Raw genomic sequence first — 19,795 nt, forward strand, 5'->3', positions numbered from 1 at the left:
CTACTCAGAATCTGTGTCGGAAAAGTTTTTGACTTGAATGGTGGGGATGTGGGAAATCTTGGGCCAGATTAGTTGATGCTTGTTCTTGCAGTGTTCTCCCAGCAAAGGACACTTTTGAATTCTCAGTAGCAAGAGAGAGGGAGGCAGCTTTTCTCCTTGCATATTCTCTATCTTTGGACACCAATCTATGTGTAGTTGTTGAAGGGAGGTGAGGCGGAGAAGCTCGTTGCAGTCCAATGTCTCCAGATTATCAAAGTATTCAATATAAAGAGTGGTAAGGGAGGGAAGGTGAGGCAGCGAACCCACCTCTGGGTATGACTTTATGTTGTCGCAGTAATTACCTGAAATGGTAAGATGAGTGAGGGCGTGCAAGTTAGCCACCCATGACAGATCCATCATTTGTTGCTCGCAAATTCCCACCTCAAGTGATTTCAAGTTAAGTGGCAAACCACCCTCTGCCAACCTGCAAATGTTTGGGCAGCCATATATCTCGAGAGACTGTAAACTTGGGAGTTGACTCTTCATGTGACGTGGTAATGCCTCCAACTTTGAGCACCTGCTAACATTGAGATGAGTCAAGTTGGGTGCAGCCAGTCCTTCTCCTGCAAATGACACTATTTTTTGGCAGAGAGTAATGGAGAGACGTTGAAGAGCAGCGTGTGGTGCCTCGGACATTGACACTGATTCCAGATTCCTACACCCTCTTATCTCCAGATTCCTGAGATTGGGAAAGACATCCAACGACAAGGAGGTCAGTGAATCACAGCCGTAGATTAGTAGCTCTACCAAATCATACTTCTGCTGCTGTAGCTGGGGGAATTCTAGTTTTCTACACCTCCAGATGCATATTTCTTGGAGGCAACATAGATGGTTGATGCTGATCATTGCCTTAAATGCAGACTCCTTCACAGATTCACATCCCCTAATTGAGAAAGTATCCCCATCAAGAAACATGGCCTCGGTGTGCGGTTCTATAAAGTAGTCACCTATACGTAGTTTGCGAACTTTGGAAACATCCGACAAGGAAGAAACTATTCTGAAAAATACCTGATTAAGCATCTCTTCCTTCAACATTGGACAATTTCTTATTTCAAGTTTCCTAAGTTGAGGAAAAGTTTCTGACTTAGATACGTGCCACACCTCCCAACATGCCATGTTATGAAACATCAAACTCTCCAGTGAGGGAAACGATGCATTATGCAACGAATGATGATCTCCTTCATTCCTGTAAAACTCCTCGCCAATACTCCTCAGCTGATCAAAACCTTCAATGCGCAGGGACTTAAGAGATGGCAGCTGTCCAAGTGAAGGCAGCATGCAGCAATTCTTGCAATGCCTCAGAGATACATGAGTCATGTTTTGGTAGGAACACCTCCCCAACCAATTTGGAAATATTGTACCCTTGTATCCCCATATTCTCAACTCTTTCAACCCATTGTGCGGTTGCAAGTTATCGAGCATGTCTCTTTCTTTTTCTGTGCTTGAAACCAAATCATCTCCTAAAGACCATTCCAAGCATAATTCATCAATGTGCTTCTTATCCATTATCTTTGCGCTCCTTGCTTCTTTCACGTCAACAATATTCTCCAACTTCCTAATCTCGAGGCTTCCATGAAGATTTACCAGCCCTCCTAACTCCTGGATTCCATTGTCTTCGTGCTTGCCGACCACAAAGGAACTTAAAACATGCAGCTGATTCAATTTGCTCATTTTTCTGGGCATTTCTTCCAAAGCAGTTTCTCCTATATCAAGATACCGCAAACTCACAAGATTATGCAAACCACTAGGCAGCGTAGTTAGCTTATAACAGTGAGACAAATTCAACATTTGCAAATTACACAAGTTGCACAAAGACTCTGGCAATGTCTTAATATCAGTCCAACAGAGATCCAAGTAGCGCAGATGGATCAATTCTCCTATTGAATTAGGCACCGCATCAAGTTTTGGAACGGATAAAACTCTCAAGTATTTACACTTTGATAATATGTCACAAGTTGCCGCTTCAATGTTGCAGTTGGGAGATGAGAAATCGCCAAACAATAATAATGTTCTCAAAGATTCTAATTTAGAAATAGAATTATAAAGTTTTGAGCTACAATGATATAAATCTACAAACAAATGCCGAGTCTGAATCCTTATCTCCTCCTCTTCACCAAGTTCTTCTGAGTTGTAATAGAAATCTCCAGCAAGGAATATTGCTAAATCATGCAACAGATCATGCATCACAAAATAATAATCGTCATCATCTTGAATCTTTGTGAAAAATAATCTGGAAGTAAGTTCATCAAAACACTCACAACCAACTTCTTCTAAACTCTCTCCTCTTTTTGGTGGTGGTAAAAGATCTTCTGCCATCCACAAAAGGATTAAATCATCTTTCTCAAATTTATAATCTTTGGGATATAAAGCACAGTAAACAAAACAACCCTTTAAATGTGGAGGAAGATGAAAGTAACTTATCAGTAATGCTGGAATAATCTTACTCTTCTGCACAGAAAATCGCCAAATATGACTCATTAGTATCTTGTTCCATTCCTCAACATCATGCTTTGTACGTAACAAACGACCAAGTGTTTCTGCAGCTAATGGCAAGCCATCACACTTCTTGACAATCTTTCTACCTATTTCTTCAAGTGCTGCTCTCCCATTTGATTCTGGAAAAGATGCATTTTCTGCAAACACTGACCAACAATAGTCCTCCGACAACTTCTTGAGAAAATAAGGGCTACAATTTTGAACTGCAGAAGCAACATTTTCCTCCCGAGTAGTCAGAAGAACAACACTTCCCTTATTCCCATTTTGTTGGAAAGGGGTCATAAAATTACTCCATTTGTCACCATCATCACTCCAAACATCATCCAGAACAATAAGGAACTTCTTATTCGACAATTCTTCTTTCAAAGCACGGTGAAGTGAATTGAAATGCTCAAGACCCTGAGCATCTGGAGAGATCTCCTTTATAAGATTCCTTGTAGTCTCAACAACTTCAAACTTCTCCGAAACGCAAACCCATGCTTTCAGATCAAATCCCTTCATGAACTCCTCCTGATTGTTGTACAGCCATTGGGCTAAAGTTGTTTTACCAACCCCACCTATGCCAACAATAGCAATCACAGACAGTTGATGCTCATTGTTGTCATTCAGCATCTTGATTAGGGCCTAAGATGACCATGGGTTAATTCCTGTTTGAATATTAGAATTTTATGTTTTAGTGTCTTTTTTGTTTGCTCCATCTGGTTGTATTAAGTTTCTTTTTTCGAAAAAGAAAAAAGGTATATAAATTTAGTATAGAATTATGCAGTGTTCTAGTTATGATTATTCTTTGTTATTCAATAATAATGTATTTGTTGCAGTTGTGTGCTAGTGCTACTACTAGTTCAAGTGTTTTGTTCAAGATAGCACAGACGATGTTTTTAACACTCAAGATGATATATTATATGTTTTTTATTAAGCAAAAGATGCATCTTCTTTATATATATATCGACCTCTTTATTTACATACAATGCGTATTGATTTTAGACTTCAAAATTAACTTGGGAATGAATATGCTATTTGTTTGGTATTGCAATTCGTTTCCCTTCTATTTTTAATATATAAAAATAGGTACATAAGTTTATCCACATTACTTTTAAATTATTTCTCTTCTTCTACTAACGTCATATCAGTATTATTGCTTACTTGGCACAATTTTAGAATCTACCACTCAAATCTTGCCAAATCAACTCTTATTTTAAAATAAAAAAAACACAAAAAACAACTAAAAAATACAATAAAAACCAACGACTTAACTTTTTCCAAATCAATCCTTATTTCTAAAACAACAAAAACACAAATTAACATTTACCCTAAAAAAAACTTGAAACAATAAAAACCAACAACTTAACTTTTTTCAAATCGATCCTTATTTCTAAAACAACAAAAACACAAATTAACATTTTCTCTGAAAACCAAAGAGCTTATTACCTTTCTCATACTTCTCGAAATCCTCTTCCTCTTGGCCTCTCTCCGTACCAAAATCCTATTTTCTCCATCATCTTCCGGTCCCATAAGCCATTGTTTTTTCCTCAAAACAAATTGTCAATGTCCATCTCCGGCAGAACCGCATTGCATAAATTGCAGAAATCAGGGCAAACTCCATTCCTCCTCTTGCGGTTTTCCTATCAATTCTGGGTCTCAAACTAACGTTACCATTCGGCGCCGCCAACGTAAGAAATTTATCCCAGGTGTCTTCCTAAAGATTTTCAACTTTTCCGTTTACTCTTCTCATTGTTCAATATCATTTTCAATAGCCCTATTTATTTTTTATAAATAATAACATTTTAATTGTGAACTCATTGCAAGTAGCACAATTTTATGTATTCCTCTTTTGTAAACGGTTCTGTCTAACAGTCACAACCAAAATTAATATGCATTTAAAATTATTGCTCCCTATATACTATCGATTGCAATATTTCATCATCAAATTATAAATTGTTATTTTACATGTGGAGTACTTCTTCTTCTACAGTTTACATTTACGTGTTCCTCTTTTTCAAATTGTTATTCCACATGTACAGTATTACTTCCACAATTTACTTAGAATGGATTATCTTTCTTTGACCATATTTTATTCTCTTTGTTGTAGAAGGATTTGCAGTGGTAATGACAAACCGGGAGAGTTAATACCCAAAATTACTAGATGAAAATCAACCAATCACTATTTAGTAAAATCTTTTAAAAAAATTAAAACAAAAAACTCTTATCTATTATTATTCAATTGAAATATCAAGTACTAATTAAATGCAATAAACATACATTAAAAGTGTCATAATAATAATAATTACAAAAAATTTCAGTTACAAATATTCAAATTCTACAACTTATACATATTAAGACTCTTACTACTCTTCATTTCTTAATCTCTTGTACTAATTGTTAAAAATTTCTTAAATTTAATATAACATTTTTATATGTTTTTCATTCTCATTCATTTATTTTTTTCATTATTTACAAACAAAAAAATCGCAAGAAAAGACAAAGTGTAGCCACTAATGCAAATCGAAAAATGAAAAAAAAAGAAAATGCAGCTTTGTATAGCTCTAATATAAATAACCTATGTCTTTTTTAAAAATAAATAAATTCAAAATCTATTTATAATATGTTCTCTAAAATATTTTTAATATAACATTTATTAAAATATACTATATAGTATAAATAATCTACCTTTTCGCGCATTGCGCGGATCTCACTCTAGTTATGGTAATAATATAAGGTTATAATTTGTTGGCAATTGACATTGACTTTCACGCCTACACGTGTTGATAGCTAGCTTATCTATGGTAATAATTTTTGTATTTTTATTAGTCTTCTTATGTAGTGTTTGTTTTATTTTTTTATTTTTGCTTTCTAAATTATTAAGACTAGGTGTGAAGTTTAAGAAATCACATGATATTCAAAGCAGTGCTGGTAAGCTTGACAATCCACCAGAATCCACAAGCATGGTAGCCACCTTCATGTAGAAACAAGAAAAGGAAGAAATAAATAAGCCATCAATCACTGATAGTCGTTTACAAAGATGTTTTTACTTTGTAGGCTTTGTAGTTTGTAGTTTTCATAATTTCTTGTCAGAAGGACTATTAACAAAAAAATATTCATGTTAGTCTATTCGTCAATAATAAATAACTTCTACTTTATCATGTATAATATTATCTTGTTTATTAGTTAATAAATTTTCCCCATATCACTGAATTGATTATGTTCTCACTTGTCAAAAGTTCTGCAATGTTATATATTTTCGATTTCGGATTCCTTACATTTTTCTGTTATTAATTACTTCTGTTGCTATCTGCTAAGGATATCTGGTCTTGTTATATCTTTCTCTTACAAGTTAGGAGTATCAACTAAGCAACTAAATAGTTATTATGATCAGTTCCTCTTTCTTTACAATTTCTGATAACTGATAAGTGATACCAAACACATACCTTCTAAGAAATACCATAATGTCTATTTTTTTTTATGAAGAGTTGGAAGTTAAAATATTTATTCAACACAAATAACAAACACTTAATATAATTTCTCTTTGAAAGATGCTCCAAGATAAATTATAGAAGAGATGCAAATGTAAAGCTTTTGACATATTAAATGTTTAAAAATTATTTGGTCCTCCATAATGCAAAATTTGTTAATCCATTCTTTATTATTTATTTCAGACTCTCCAACAAGGGAAAAGGAGGAGCAATATGAAAAGAAGGGTCACCAATACCCTTGTAAAACTCCATGCCAACACACTTCAGCTGACTAAAACCTTCAATGCACAGGGCCATAAAAGATGGCAACTGTCCAAGTGAAGGCAGCATGCATCAATTGTTGCAAGACTCCAGAGATACACTTATCATATTGTTGTAGGCACAGTGGCCCAACCAATCTGGATATATTGTACCCTTGTATCCCTTGATTCTCAACTCTTTCAAGTTGTTGTGAGGTTCCAAGCTGTCGAGTATATCTCTTTCGACTTTTGTGTTCGGAACCATATCATCACCTGAAGACCACTTCAAGTATAATTTGTTGATGAGATTCTTGTTTGTCATCCTTGCATTCTCTGCTTCTTTCACATTAACAATATTCTCCAACTTCTTAAGCTCAAGTGATCCATGAAGATTTGAGAGCCCTCCTAATTCCTTGATTCCATTATCTTCATCTTTGCCCACCACAAAGGAACTTAAGGTATGCAAGTGTTTCAATTTGCTTATTCCTCCAGGCATTTCTTCCAAACAAGTTTTCCTAAGATCCAGATGCCGTAAATTCACAAAATTGTGCATGTTAATGGGCAACATGGTCAACTTAGTACATCTGTACAATATTAATGTTTGTAGATTATACAAGTTGCACAAGGATTCTGGCAACCTGTTAATGTCAGTCCAAGAGAGATTCAAATACCGTAGATGAATCGATTCACCTGTTGAATCAGGTAATATATCAAGTTTATGAAAGGATAAAACTCTCAAGCATATAAACTTAGATGCTACACTTTCCATGCTGAACAAATCATCTATATACAACGATGTCCTCAAAGATTCCAACTTCGCATTGGAGTTAAAGACTTTTGAGATTCGATGATGTAACCTTCCAGGTGGGAAATATGAGAAATGGCAAGTGAGAACCTTCTTTTCTTTTTGTTGACAAGATTCTCTTTTCGACAACTTATTAGTAGTCAATATACGGAACAACATAGGGAATTTGCTTAGGAGAAATAACTATAGAGCCAACCAAGCAGGGTTAGAGTTATCTTTCCCCCGTTTTTTGTTTTGGGAAATTATGTGATTATAAAAAGTATACAATGACGTTTCAATTATGAAGATGAATATTTAACTTTTATAAAAGAGGATCTCTCTTTGGATGATAAAAACAAAAAAAAAACAAAAATTGAAAATGAGTTTTTGGGCAAAAGAAATCCTTGTCTAATTTTCATGATGAAGTCCCTTATCTTATACCATATTATTTCAACAGAGTTTATGTTGCAAGTGTTTCAAGACTAGTTAAAAAAAAAAAAAAGCAAACGAGGAAAGAAAAGATAATGCATCACAGAGAAACTAATGTTTAATTGCAGCACAGAGAAACTAATGTTTAATTGCAGAGGAATATAAGTTCTTTATATGTATATATATATATAGTCTTAAGAATTTTCACTGAGAAAGTATGTGATGTAATTTTACTTTAATCAAACCAGCTAATAATGATCTTAACTTTGTAAATAATCAAATGAAAAAATAACAAAAAGGTGAGACTTTTCACAGTTTCATACAAATGGATGATGAAGCCTCAAAGATACAAAGTTTAATCTAAGTTCTCAGAACACAATTTCACTCAAACAACACCACCAACAAGATCAACAGGATGCACTCTTTCTCTCAGAAAATGAAGCTACAACTTCAATAATCAATACATTCACTATATACATGTTTAGCTTTCAAGCTTCCCTCTCCTTTTCTGAAACTGATATCATTTCTGTTTTCAGAATATTTGGCCTTCTCTGCTCAAGTGACAGCAAGGGCATTCCATTGTTTCTGTATTGCTGCGTAGTCCTCAATGTATCTCATGCAGAGCTCAGAGGCTTTCTTCTGAAACACTAATAAACATACACAAATAACAGAATTTCATGATCAGTTATCATTCTATGGTCTTTCAGTCCTTTTTTATTTTCTACACCTTTTTTTGAGAATGCATAGTACTGCGGTTATGTTGGATCATTGTTTTGATTTTAGAGTCAGCAGTGAAAGGATATTTAACAAACCCAAATGCCACCAAAAAGTTAAATTGCAAAGAGGAAGTTAAATGCAGTTAGATAGAAAAATAAAGTGATCACAAGCATAATCTAATTGCCATAATACTACAACTTAGAAAAGATTTTCAATGTAGACATTTCAGTGCAGAATCTTATGTAGCTTAATATATGTAAAAATGCACATACCAGGATAAAGACCACCTGGTTAAATTCATGGTATGCCTATTTTTTAATTTATTTAAAAATAAAAAAAGATAGATACTCACCAATAAGTGAAGTTGATAGAATTGAAATTGTTGTCTGATGGCATCATCACAACTTGATCTTCTAATGACATTAGCTGTATCAAGATCACCTTGGGAAAACTGTTTGATAACGTATCCAAAAGAAATTCTACAACGCATTAGATGAGTGTATAATAATATGAATAACTCTTCATCTATTCAACTTAAAGAGTTACAAATTGAGCAAGCAGTTGAAGGCATAAATCCCAACTTACTCTTCTAATTCTTGCTGATAAGTATAGATATGGTACAATATGTTACCAAAATTCAGATAACATGCTGGCCACTGATATATGTCTGTATACAAACAAAACAAGGAAGAAATAGTTACTGTTGAAGAGCCCCTAGTCATAGTATTAGAAATAGCTTATTATAATTATCTCCTACTATTAATTTTATCTAATGATTCAATTTATGGTTAAGGACGATTATACAGCAAAACTTTAACCTTTTATTTTTAAAGCTATACACCTCATGCTGATTCCTTTTACCATGAATCTTCTAACACAATAGGCAACTTTTTGATGAAAAAAAAGGGTTGAAAACAATACATTTTAATCTTGGAAACCAGTTTTATAGCCCTATTTAATTTGCTATGCACAATGAATTAGGTTAAGCATAAACATTTTTATAACCGTTTTCTTTCTATAAATCAAGCTATCATTTTTTTCCCCCTCTGTGCAAAACAGCATAATGGTGTTTCTAAAGAAAAGGAATTTATGCATGTATGAACTTAAATGTGATACCATGATAAACATGAAGATTAGAGAATTACCTGCTCAGAAATCTCTGTTCAGACAATTTGTTGGAAATCGACTTGAATAGTGGGGATGTGGGAAATTTTGGGCCAAATTTGTTCATGCTTCTGCTTGCAACGTTGTCCCAGCAAACGACAGCCTTCAATTTCAAGTCTTAACAGAGAGGAAGGTAGTTTTTCTGCTGCTATATTCTCCAGCTTTCTACAGCATTTAATGCGTAATCGTTGGAGGGAGGTGAGGCAGAGAAGCTGGTTGCACTCCAATGTCTCCAGATTAACAAACCACAGGATCTCCAAAGTGATAAGAGAGGGGAGGTGAGGCAGTGAATCCACCTCTGGATATGACTTTATTATGCTCTCACACTCAAAAGCATCAATAGTGAGATGAGTGAGGCTGTCCAAGTTGCCTATCCATGATAGACCTCTTAGATGCTTGCAACCTTTGACATGAAGTTCTTTCAGTTTAGCTGGCAAACCACCCTCTGGAAACCTACAAATATCCTGGCAATTTTGCATTTCAAGGGACTCCAAATTTGGGAGAAGAGTACTCATGTCACTTGGCAATGCCTTCAACTCTGAGCACCTTTCAACATGGAGACGAGTCAAGTTGGGTGCAGCCAGTCCTTCTCCCGGAAATGACACAAATTTGGGGCAGCCAATGATGCTGAGATATTGAAGAGCAGGGTGTGGTGGCTGTGATAATGAAACTGATTCCACATTCTCACACCAATGTATTTCGAGATTCTTGAGATTGGGAAAGGCATCCAATGACAACGAGGTCAGTGAATCGCAGCTGGAATGTATTTGTAGCTCTGTCAAATCATATTTCTGCTGCTGTTGCTCCGGGAACTCCAGATATCTAGAACCTGTGATTTTCAGCTTTTGCAAAGACTTGGGTAAACAATCACTCAAAAAAGACATATCACACGAACATGATATGATTTCTATTTCTTGGAGGCAGCTTAGATGCTTGATGCTCAATGTCTTACATTCATACAGCCAAATTGATAAAGTATCCCCATAAAGTGACATCTCTTGAGGCCATGAATCATAAAATTCTGCTATGTTCAATTTGCGAACTTTGCAAACATACGACAAAGAAGAAAGGATTCTCAAGAATACCTGATTAAGCATATATCCGTTTAACATTTGACAATCTCTTATTTCAAGCTTCCTGAGTTGAGGAAACGTTTCCGAGTCAGGTAAGTGCCACATCTCCCAACATGGCAAATTCGTAAATTCCAATGTCTCAAGTGAGGGAAAAGGTGCAATACATGAAGAATGATGATGGCCTTCATTCTTGTAAAACTCCATGCCAATAATCTTCAGCTGATCAAAACTTTGAATGCAGAGGGACTTAAGAGATGGCAGCTGTCCAAGCGAAGGCAGCATGCGGCAATTCTTGCAAGACTTTAGAGATACACTTGTCATATTTTTGTATGAACAGTATCCCAACCAATCTGAAAATATTGTACCCTTGTATCCCTTGATTTTCAACTCCTTCAAGCCATTGTGCGGTTCCATGCTGTCCAGTATTTCTCTTTCTCTTTTTGGGTTTGAAACTTTATCATCACCTGAAGACCATTTCAAGCATAATTTGTCAATGTGCTTCTTATCTCTTATCCTTGCACTCCTTGCTTCTCTGACATTAACAACATTCTCCATTTTCTTAATCTCAAATGACCCATGAAGATTTGAGAGTCCTCCTAATTCCTGGATTCCATTCTCTTCATGCTTGCCCACCACAAAGGAATGTAGAGTATGCAAGTGTTTCAGTTTGATTATTCCTCCAGGCATTTCTTCCAATGAAGTTTTCCTAAGATCAAGATGCCGTAAATTCACAAGATTGTGCATGTTAATGGGCAACATGGTCAACTTAGAACATCCGTACAATATTAATGTTTGTAGATTATACAAGTTGCACAATGATTCTGGCAACCTGTTAATGTCAGTCCAAGAGAGATTCAAATACCGTAGATGAATCGATTCACCTATTGAATCAGGTAATACATCAAGTTTACGAAAGGATAAAACTCTCAAGCATATAAACTTAGATGCTACACTTTCCATGCTGAACAAATCATCGATATACAATGATGTCCTGAAAGATTCCAACTTCGCATTGGAGTTAAAGACTTTTGAGATTGGATGATGTAAACCATCAGGTGGGAAATATGAGAAATGGCGAGTGAGAACCTTCTTTTCTTCTTGTTCACCAAGTTCTTCTATTCTACAATAGAAATCTCCAGCAAGGAATATTGCCAAGTCATGCAAGAGATCATGCATCACAAAATATTCATCATCGTCTTGAAGCTTTTTAAAGAATAACCTTGAAACTAATTCTTCAAAACACTTGCAACCAACCTCTTCCAAGCTCTCTCCTCTCTTCCGTATTCTTAAAAGATCTTCGGCCATCCACAACAAAATTAGTTCACCTTTATTGAAGTGATAATCTTTGGGAAACAATGAACAATAAACAACGCAACGCTTTAAATACGAAGGAAGTTGATGATAACTTACTAACAACGCTGGAAGAATCTTACTATCATTTGTAGAAAATCCCCAAATGTCACTCCTTAAGATTTTTTCCCATTCCTCGGCAACATGCCTTCTGCACAAGCAACCAAGGGTTTCAGCTGCTAATGGCAAACCATCACACTTCCTAGCAATGCTTCTGCCTATTCCTTCAAGTGTTGGGCTCCCATTTGGTTCTGGAAAAGAAGCGTTGGCTGCAAACACTGACCAACAGTAGTCTTCTGATAATGGAATGAGATAGTGAGGGTGATAATTTGTTTGAACAACTGAACCAACATCTTCCTTGCGAGTAGTCAGAAGAATAGTACTTCCCTTAACCCCATATTGAAAAGGGGCTAGAAAATCCTTCCATTGATGATGATCATTACTCCAAACATCATCCAAAACAATAAAGAACTTCTTTTTGGACAATCCTTTCTTCAAAGCATCTTGAATTGAATTGAAGCTATCAAGATCCTGAGTATTTGTAGAGATCTCCCTTACTATATTCTTTGTAGTCTCAACAATATTGAAGTTTTCTGAAACACAAACCCATGCTTTCCTATCAAATCCATCCATCAACTCTGCATTATTATACATCCATTGAGCCAAAGTAGTTTTACCAACACCACCCATGCCAACAATAGAGATGACAGACAGGTGATGCTCATTGTTGTCATCCAGCATCTTGATTAAGGCCTTCTGGTCATCCTCCCTGCCATACACATTCCCTCTTACAAGAGAAGTGGATGGAGTTTTCCAGGAGAAGCTAGCAGTGGAAATCTTTTCAAGCCCAAGCTTTCCTTTGCGTTTCTCAAGATCTTCTATCCTTCTAACCACCCTTTTAATTTTATTCACCATCTTCCTGTCTTCAGAATTGAAGATTCTACCCAAGAGAGTGACCTTTTTGGTTGCAGCTTTGGTGTAGACACGGTCCAGCAAGTCATCAGCAGTGTAAAGAGCATCTCGGAGACAGTTGAGCCAATCCTTCACATCATGGTTATCCAGTTGCTTGAGCTCTGCATCATCAACAAGAGTTCCAGCATCTGTCAGAGCATTCTTCAGCCTTTCAACCAAGTCAGGGCTAAGCTTCTTGCCCACAACCAAGTTGACAGCATCAACAGAAATGAGCCTGTCTAGCACAACATTAATGAAGCCAGACAGAAAAGCTCCACCAACAAGAACTCCAGCCATGATCTCAAACAATAGCAAAGTGATCAAACTTTCAGAAGAGGTAAGAGAACAATGTTTACAAGGTACTGAACTGAGGGGCTACTGAATCAAGAATATCCCAAGATATCCATGATTTCACGTGGTATTAGTCTCCGAGGTAAATTAAAATAATTCTAGCTGGCTTTTCACTAACTCTTCATTTTTTAGCTTTTCATCGAAGGATGAGACAAATTATGCAAATAGCAAAAGTGGTGTTGTCTCAGTGTGGCCAACGGACACTAGTCTTTGTGAAAAATAGTTAATAACATAAAACTAGGAACTTCGTGTGACTGCACATGTGTGTATGTAAGTACCATGGTGATATATTATGTTGTGAGGTTATTAATAGTGGGGTTAAAATGTTGGCTTGGAACTAATCATTTTCTATCTTCAAGGTTACTTCTTAAAAGAATAAAAATAATGAAGATTGTAAATCCTATGTTGTTGAATTTATTACACTTAGTTTGTTTGGAACTAATTAGTTTTGTATTTTTTAATTTGCTACAGAAATGCAAGGTGAAGAAGGTTTCAATTGTTTCACGAATTAGAGCATGTACATACTATATAGATAATGCAGAATTAGGGGATAATGAATCATGAATTCATGATGATTATTTCGTTGTTGAATTGATGGATGTAAATTGTTCTACTCATAAAGAGATATATATCATGAAATAAAACTCTACATTGTTATACTTATTTGTGTGTTAAACTGAGATTACTTTCCATGGAAAGTTGTATATACATATTAAAAACGAAAGACTTAAGAAATCATGCTCAACATAATGCAAATCTGAAGTGAAGAAAATAGTCGGTTTTGTATTATTAACAGAGAAATTCATGGTGTTAAGAACTTTCACTGACAAAATATGTGATGAAATTTCACTTTTATCAAACCAGTTAAAAATTGATCTTAACTCATTAACTGGCTTTGTTGTAAATAATTAAACAAAAAAGTAACAAAAATGTGTCAATGTGCAGCTTCTATATTTTTATCATGCAGACAGATAGCTTCAGAAACAAAATAGATCAAAATATGTAAATTGAAATGAATAGCGAAAGGCACAAGAGAATAAAACTAGTCATTTTTATACTGGTTTAATCTCCACTCTCCATCAAGAGGTGAGATTTTTCACTAAAGTATTCTTACAAGTGGATGATGAAGCCTAAGATTCAGAGTTCAACTTCAGCTATCAGCACTGATTTCATTCAAACAACAACACCAACAAGCCAGTAGACTGTGCACTCCTTCTCTCAAAAAATGAAGCTGCAACTGCAATAAATTCACTACATATATGCATTGTTTTGAGGGCAGTTGCAAGTTGTGTTGATGTTTATCTTTCAATTTTCCTTCTCCTTTTCTGCTATCATTTCTTTTTTCAGAATAGCATGTTGGATACTGATATATCTCTGTATACAAACAAGACAAGGAAGAAATTATTATCCTAAAAGAACACTTTTTCTTAGTATTAGAAATAGCTTATTATAGACATCTACTACACAGCAATTACTTGATCCTTTTTTATGGTTATCAGTGGCTAAGAGAATGGGGGGTTGAATCTTAGCCCTTTTTTGTTGAGTGTCACTTTCTGCCTTTTAGAGTAACTCCAGGAGATATTTCTATTTTTTGTCTCGTCACTAGTCAAGAGACATTTTCTTTTTGTCTTGTAACTGGTGAGGAGATCATTTTCAATTTTGTCTCCTACACAACAGAAACAGTAATGGAGTAGAATTGGTAGACAATAGTGCATTATTTATTATGAATTTTGTTCCTCTAAGAAACAAAATTATAGCTCTTCCGGAGCCTTCAATCACATTGCCTGAGCCAATAATAGTATTAATGTTTTCTTCTTTTGGCACAAGATGGGTAAAATATATATCACTTTTAAGAATAGTGTACGAACTTGCACTATCCGCAAGGCAAATATCCTCAGAATATGTCCTTGCCATTTTTCTTCAAAAACAAATGATAATAATAATAAAATGAGTAGAAGTACATGCACAGTAAAATTATTCACATGAATACTTAACAAACACATACATATATCAAACTATTCCATCATTGATCAAATAGCCAATATTTCCTTTAGAATCCTTAAAGAAATTAGATACATCATAATGAGTGGTGGAATTTTCATCATTTGAAACAAAATTTGTTTCCTTTCCTTTGTCATCCTTTTCGAAGGATGCTTGATAAAGATCAACTAGGTGCCTTGGGATACGACAGGTACGTGACCAATGGTCCTTTCCACCACAATAGAAACATTTATCCTCAATTGATTTACTTTGCCCATTGTTTCTTTTTTTATCCCACTTGGTGAGATCTTTTCTTGTGAACATAATTTATTTTCCTTTCATAATTTTTCTTGTTATCAAAATCTTGTCATTTGGGGTTATAATTTGCCGCATTTGCTTCAGGAAATGGGGCAGCGCCAGCTGGGCGCGCTTCATGATTTCTTAAGAGCAACCCATTGTTGCGTTCAGCAACAAGAAAGTAAGAAATTAGCTCAGAATATTTTTTTTTAAAATCCTTTTTCTTGATTGATACTGCAGGAGCACATTTGAGGTATGGAAAGTCGAGAAAATTTTCTCTAACATATCGGGTTTGAGGAAGTATCACATGATTGTACCTTTCTTCAAGGTCTTTCCACATATCTGCAAGATCTTTTAATGTGGGATATTCATTTTTCAATCATTCGTCAAGATGACAATGAAGAAAAATCATGGCCTTGACTTTTATCCTTTTGGGATGTATTATTTTCAGCCTCAATGGTATCTTCAAGATCCATTGAATCAAGATGGATTTTAGCATATAGTATCCAAATATACACCTCATGCAGATTCCTTTTACTCTCCCACATGAATCTTCCAACACAACTACTGATTATGTAATCAAAGAGCTATTATCCAATTTTGATATTCTCAAATTCTAGATTCACAAAGAACAACAAATATTTAAATTTATGAATTGAATTGGGGTACCATGGCAAACATGAAGATTAGTGAAATACCTGGTGAGAAATCTCTATTCAGAAAATGTGTTCTCCATCAACTTCAATGGTGCGGATGTGTGAAAGTTTTGGCCAAACTTGTTGGTGCTTCATCTTGCAGCCTTCTGCCAACAAAGGACATCTTTCAACTTGAAGCAATAACAAAGAGGAAGGCAGCATTTCCCCTGCCATTTTCTGCAGCTCATGACATTCTTCAATTATTAATTGTTGGAGGGAGGTGAGGGGGAGAAGCTCCTTGCATTCTAACGTCTCCAGATTCTCAAACCAACTGATCTTTAGGGTGGTAAGGGAGGGAAGTTGAGGCAGGGAACCGGCCTCCGGGAATGACTTCAAGCTATCACAATCAAAACCAAGAATGGTAAAATGAGTGAGGGAGTCCAAGTTTCCCATCCAAGATAGATCCTTCAGTTGTTCCTCACAACCTCCAATAGTAAGCTCTATCAAGTTAGGTGGCAAACCACCTTCTGGCAACCTACAAATTCCTAGGCAATGTAGCATGTGGAGAGATTTTAGATTGGGAAGAAGAGTATTCATGTCACTCGGCAATGCCTCCAACTTGTTACAATCCGTGATTTCAAGATGAGTCAAGTTTGGTGCAGCTAGTCCTTCTCCTGTAAATGACACGAATTCGGGGCAGCTATAGATGGTGAGATGTTGAAGGGCAGTGTGTGGTGGCTGTGACAATGAAAGTGATTTCAGATTCTCACATTCTGATATCTTGAGAGTCTTGAGATTTGGAAAGGCATCCAATGAGAATGAGGTGAGTGAACTACAGCTACCTGCTTCTATGGATAGATCTACTAAATTGTAGTTCAGTTGATGCTGATCTCCGAATTCCAGTTCACCACAATTCTCAATTGTCAACTTTTGCAAAGATTCTGGTAAGCGTTTTCCTTGAAAGGATACAGCAAACCAACATTGTATGATTCTTAGTTCTTGGAGGCAAACTAGGTGGTTGATGCTCATTGCCTCAAATGCTGACTCCACCACTGACTTATATCCACTAATTATTAAAGTATCCCCTTCAAGAATCATCCGTTGACTGCTTCCAAAATGATCTTCACCTACAAGTAGCTTGCGAATTTCCGACACCTCTGACAATGAAAAAATGATTTGCAAGAATACCTGATTAAGCATATCTTCCTTTAGCATTGGACAATCTGTTATTTCAAGCTTCCTGAGTTGAGGAAAAGTTTCTGAGTTGGATAAGTGCCACACCTCCCAACTTGGCATATCAGAAAATTCCAAAGTCTCCAGTGAAGGAAAAGGTGCAGCATGCAAAGAATGATGATCATCTTCATTCTTGTAAAACTCCATGCCAATACTCTTCAGCTGATCAAAACCTCGAATTCTAAGGGACTTCAGAGATGGCAGCTGTCCAAGTGATGGAAGCATGCAACAATTGGTGCAGGACACTAGAGATATACGAGTCATATTGTTGTAGGAACGGTTCCCAACCCAATTTGGAAATGTTGTACCCTTGTATCCTGTTATTGTCAATGCTTTCAAGCCTTTGTGTGGTTGCAAGCTGTGGAGTATATCTCTTTCTATTTGTGTATTTGAAACCATATCATTACTTGAAGACCATTCCAACTGTAATTTGTCAATGTTCTTCTTATCTGTTATCCTTGCACTCCTTGCTTCTTTGACATCAGCAACATTCTCCAATTTCTTAATTTCAAACGATCCATGAAGATTCAAAAGCCCTCCTAACTCTTGGATTCCATTGTCTTCATTCTTGCCCACCACAAAGTTGCTTAAAATGTGCAACTTTTTCAATTTGCTCATTCTTCCTGGCATTTCTTTCAAAGAAGTTCTCTTAATATAGAGATGCTGCAAATTCACAAGCTTGTGCATGCTGTTGGGTAACATAGTCAAACTAGAACAGTCATCCAGCTTTAATGTTTGTAGATTATACAAATCACACAAGGAATCTGGTAGTGTCTTAATACTCGTTCTAGAGAGATCCAAGTAACGCAAATAGGTCAATTCACCTATTGAATCAGGCAATACATCAAGTTTTGTGAACCAGAGAAATGACAAAACTCTCAAATATTTGAGCTTGGATATTAGGATACATGTTACACAATCAATGTTGTCTGAACAAATAAAGATCTTGATTGGCAAGAATGTTCTCAAAGATTCAACTTTACTGATTGAATCAAAATTATTTGAGATCAAATGACTCAAGCTTTCATAGGACAAATGACGAGTTTGTGGACACATATGCTCTGCATCACTAAGCTCTTTAAATCTACAATAGAAGTCTCCAGCAAGGAACAATGCTAAATCATGTAAGAGGTCATGCATCACAAAATTCTTGGAAGAGTCCTTATGTTGTTTAAAAAATAATCTGGAAGCTAGTTCATCAAAACACTCGCAACCAACTTCTTCTAAACTCTCTCCTCTCTTTGGTGGCCTTAAAAGATCTTCTGCCATCCATAGCAAAATTAATTCAGCTTTATCAAAATCATAATCTTTCGGATACAATGAACAATGAACAAAGCAACGCTTCAAATGTGCAGGAAGGTGGAAGTAACTAATTAACAATGCTGGAATAATTTTACTATTTTTCACAGAAAATTCCCAAATATCACTAATTAGTACATCTTCCCATTCCTTAACATTGTGCTTCGTCTGCAACATACGTCCAAGTGTTTCCACAGCTAATGGTAATCCCTTACACTTCTTGACAATCTTTCTTCCAATTTCTTCTAGTATTGAACTCCCATTTGATTCTGGAAAACAAGCATTGTTTGCGAACACTGACCAACAACAATCTTCAGACAACTCACTAAGAACATAAGGGGGACAAGTTTGGACTACAGAGGCAACCTCTTTGACACGAGTTGTTACAAGAATTGTACTTCCCTTGGCCCCATATTGGAAAGGGGTCTTAAATTTCTTCCAAACATCACCATCATCACTCCAAACATCATCCAGAACAATAAAGAACTTCTTTGCAGATAATTTTTCCTTCAATTCAAGTTGAAGTGAGTTGAAATCATCAATACATCGAGCATTTTGGCCTATGATATTCTTTGTAACTTGAGCAATATCAAAGTGTTCTGATATGCAAACCCATTCTTTGACTTGAAACCCCTCCATCAACTTGTCATTATTGTATAACCATTGTGCTAAAGTTGTTTTACCAACTCCACCTATGCCCACAATGGGAATCACAGACAACTGATGCTTGCTGTTATCATTTATTATCTTGATTATTTCATCTTGCTCTTTTTCCCTACCAAAGATATTACCTTCAACAAGAGATGTGGATGGAATTCTCCATGACAAGAAGATCCTCTTGGTAGTCTTTTCAAGACCAAGGAAATCTTTCTGTTTTTCTAGAAAGTTTATCCTTCTAACCACATCTTCCATCTTATCTACTATCTCCCTATCTTGGTTGCGGAAGCTAATGGTCCAGAAAGAACGTACCTCCTTTCGAGTAGCCTCTTTGGTGAGGACAGAATCCAGCAAGTCATCAGCAACATAAACAGCATCCCTGAGACTATTGAGCCAGTCCTTCACAGAAGGGTTGTCCAATTGCTTGTACTCAGCATCATCAACCAAAGCTTCAGCAGCATGCAGAGAAATCCTTAGTCTTTCAACTAAGTCAGGGCCAAGCTTCTTGCCAATGACCAAGTTGGCAGCCTCAGAAGAAAGGAACCTGTCAAAGACAACGTTAATGAAGCCAGAGAGAAAAGCTCCACCAACAAGTGCACCAGCCATGATATGATCTCAACAAGTGGTCAGA

General features: G+C 35.9%; 3 protein-coding genes across 3 annotated transcripts; all 3 read right to left on the reverse strand.

Moving 5' to 3' along the window:
• Window positions 1-3,147, reverse strand: LOC107472842 (putative disease resistance protein At3g14460). Its single transcript, XM_021134718.2, has one exon. It carries the CDS (start codon window positions 3,145-3,147, stop codon window positions 1-3), a length of 3,147 nt encoding a protein of 1,048 aa, XP_020990377.1.
• Window positions 3,148-6,338: 3,191 nt separating this feature from the next.
• On the reverse strand, window positions 6,339-13,158 carry LOC107472843 (putative disease resistance RPP13-like protein 1). Its single transcript, XM_016092370.2, has 2 exons — window positions 11,467-13,158; window positions 6,339-7,108 (listed from the first exon to the last, which is right to left on the reverse strand). The coding sequence occupies exons 1-2, from the start codon at window positions 13,007-13,009 to the stop codon at window positions 6,339-6,341; spliced, it is 2,313 nt and encodes a 770-aa protein (XP_015947856.2). The 5' UTR covers window positions 13,010-13,158.
• A 2,898-nt stretch (window positions 13,159-16,056) lies between these two features.
• On the reverse strand, window positions 16,057-19,795 carry LOC107472845 (putative disease resistance RPP13-like protein 1). The gene has a single exon (XM_021134714.2). It carries the CDS (start codon window positions 19,768-19,770, stop codon window positions 16,057-16,059), a length of 3,714 nt encoding a protein of 1,237 aa, XP_020990373.1. The 5' UTR covers window positions 19,771-19,795.

This window comes from Arachis duranensis, chromosome 2, assembly GCF_000817695.3.
Source record: "Arachis duranensis cultivar V14167 chromosome 2, aradu.V14167.gnm2.J7QH, whole genome shotgun sequence".
Classification (NCBI taxonomy): Eukaryota; Viridiplantae; Streptophyta; class Magnoliopsida; order Fabales; family Fabaceae; genus Arachis; species Arachis duranensis.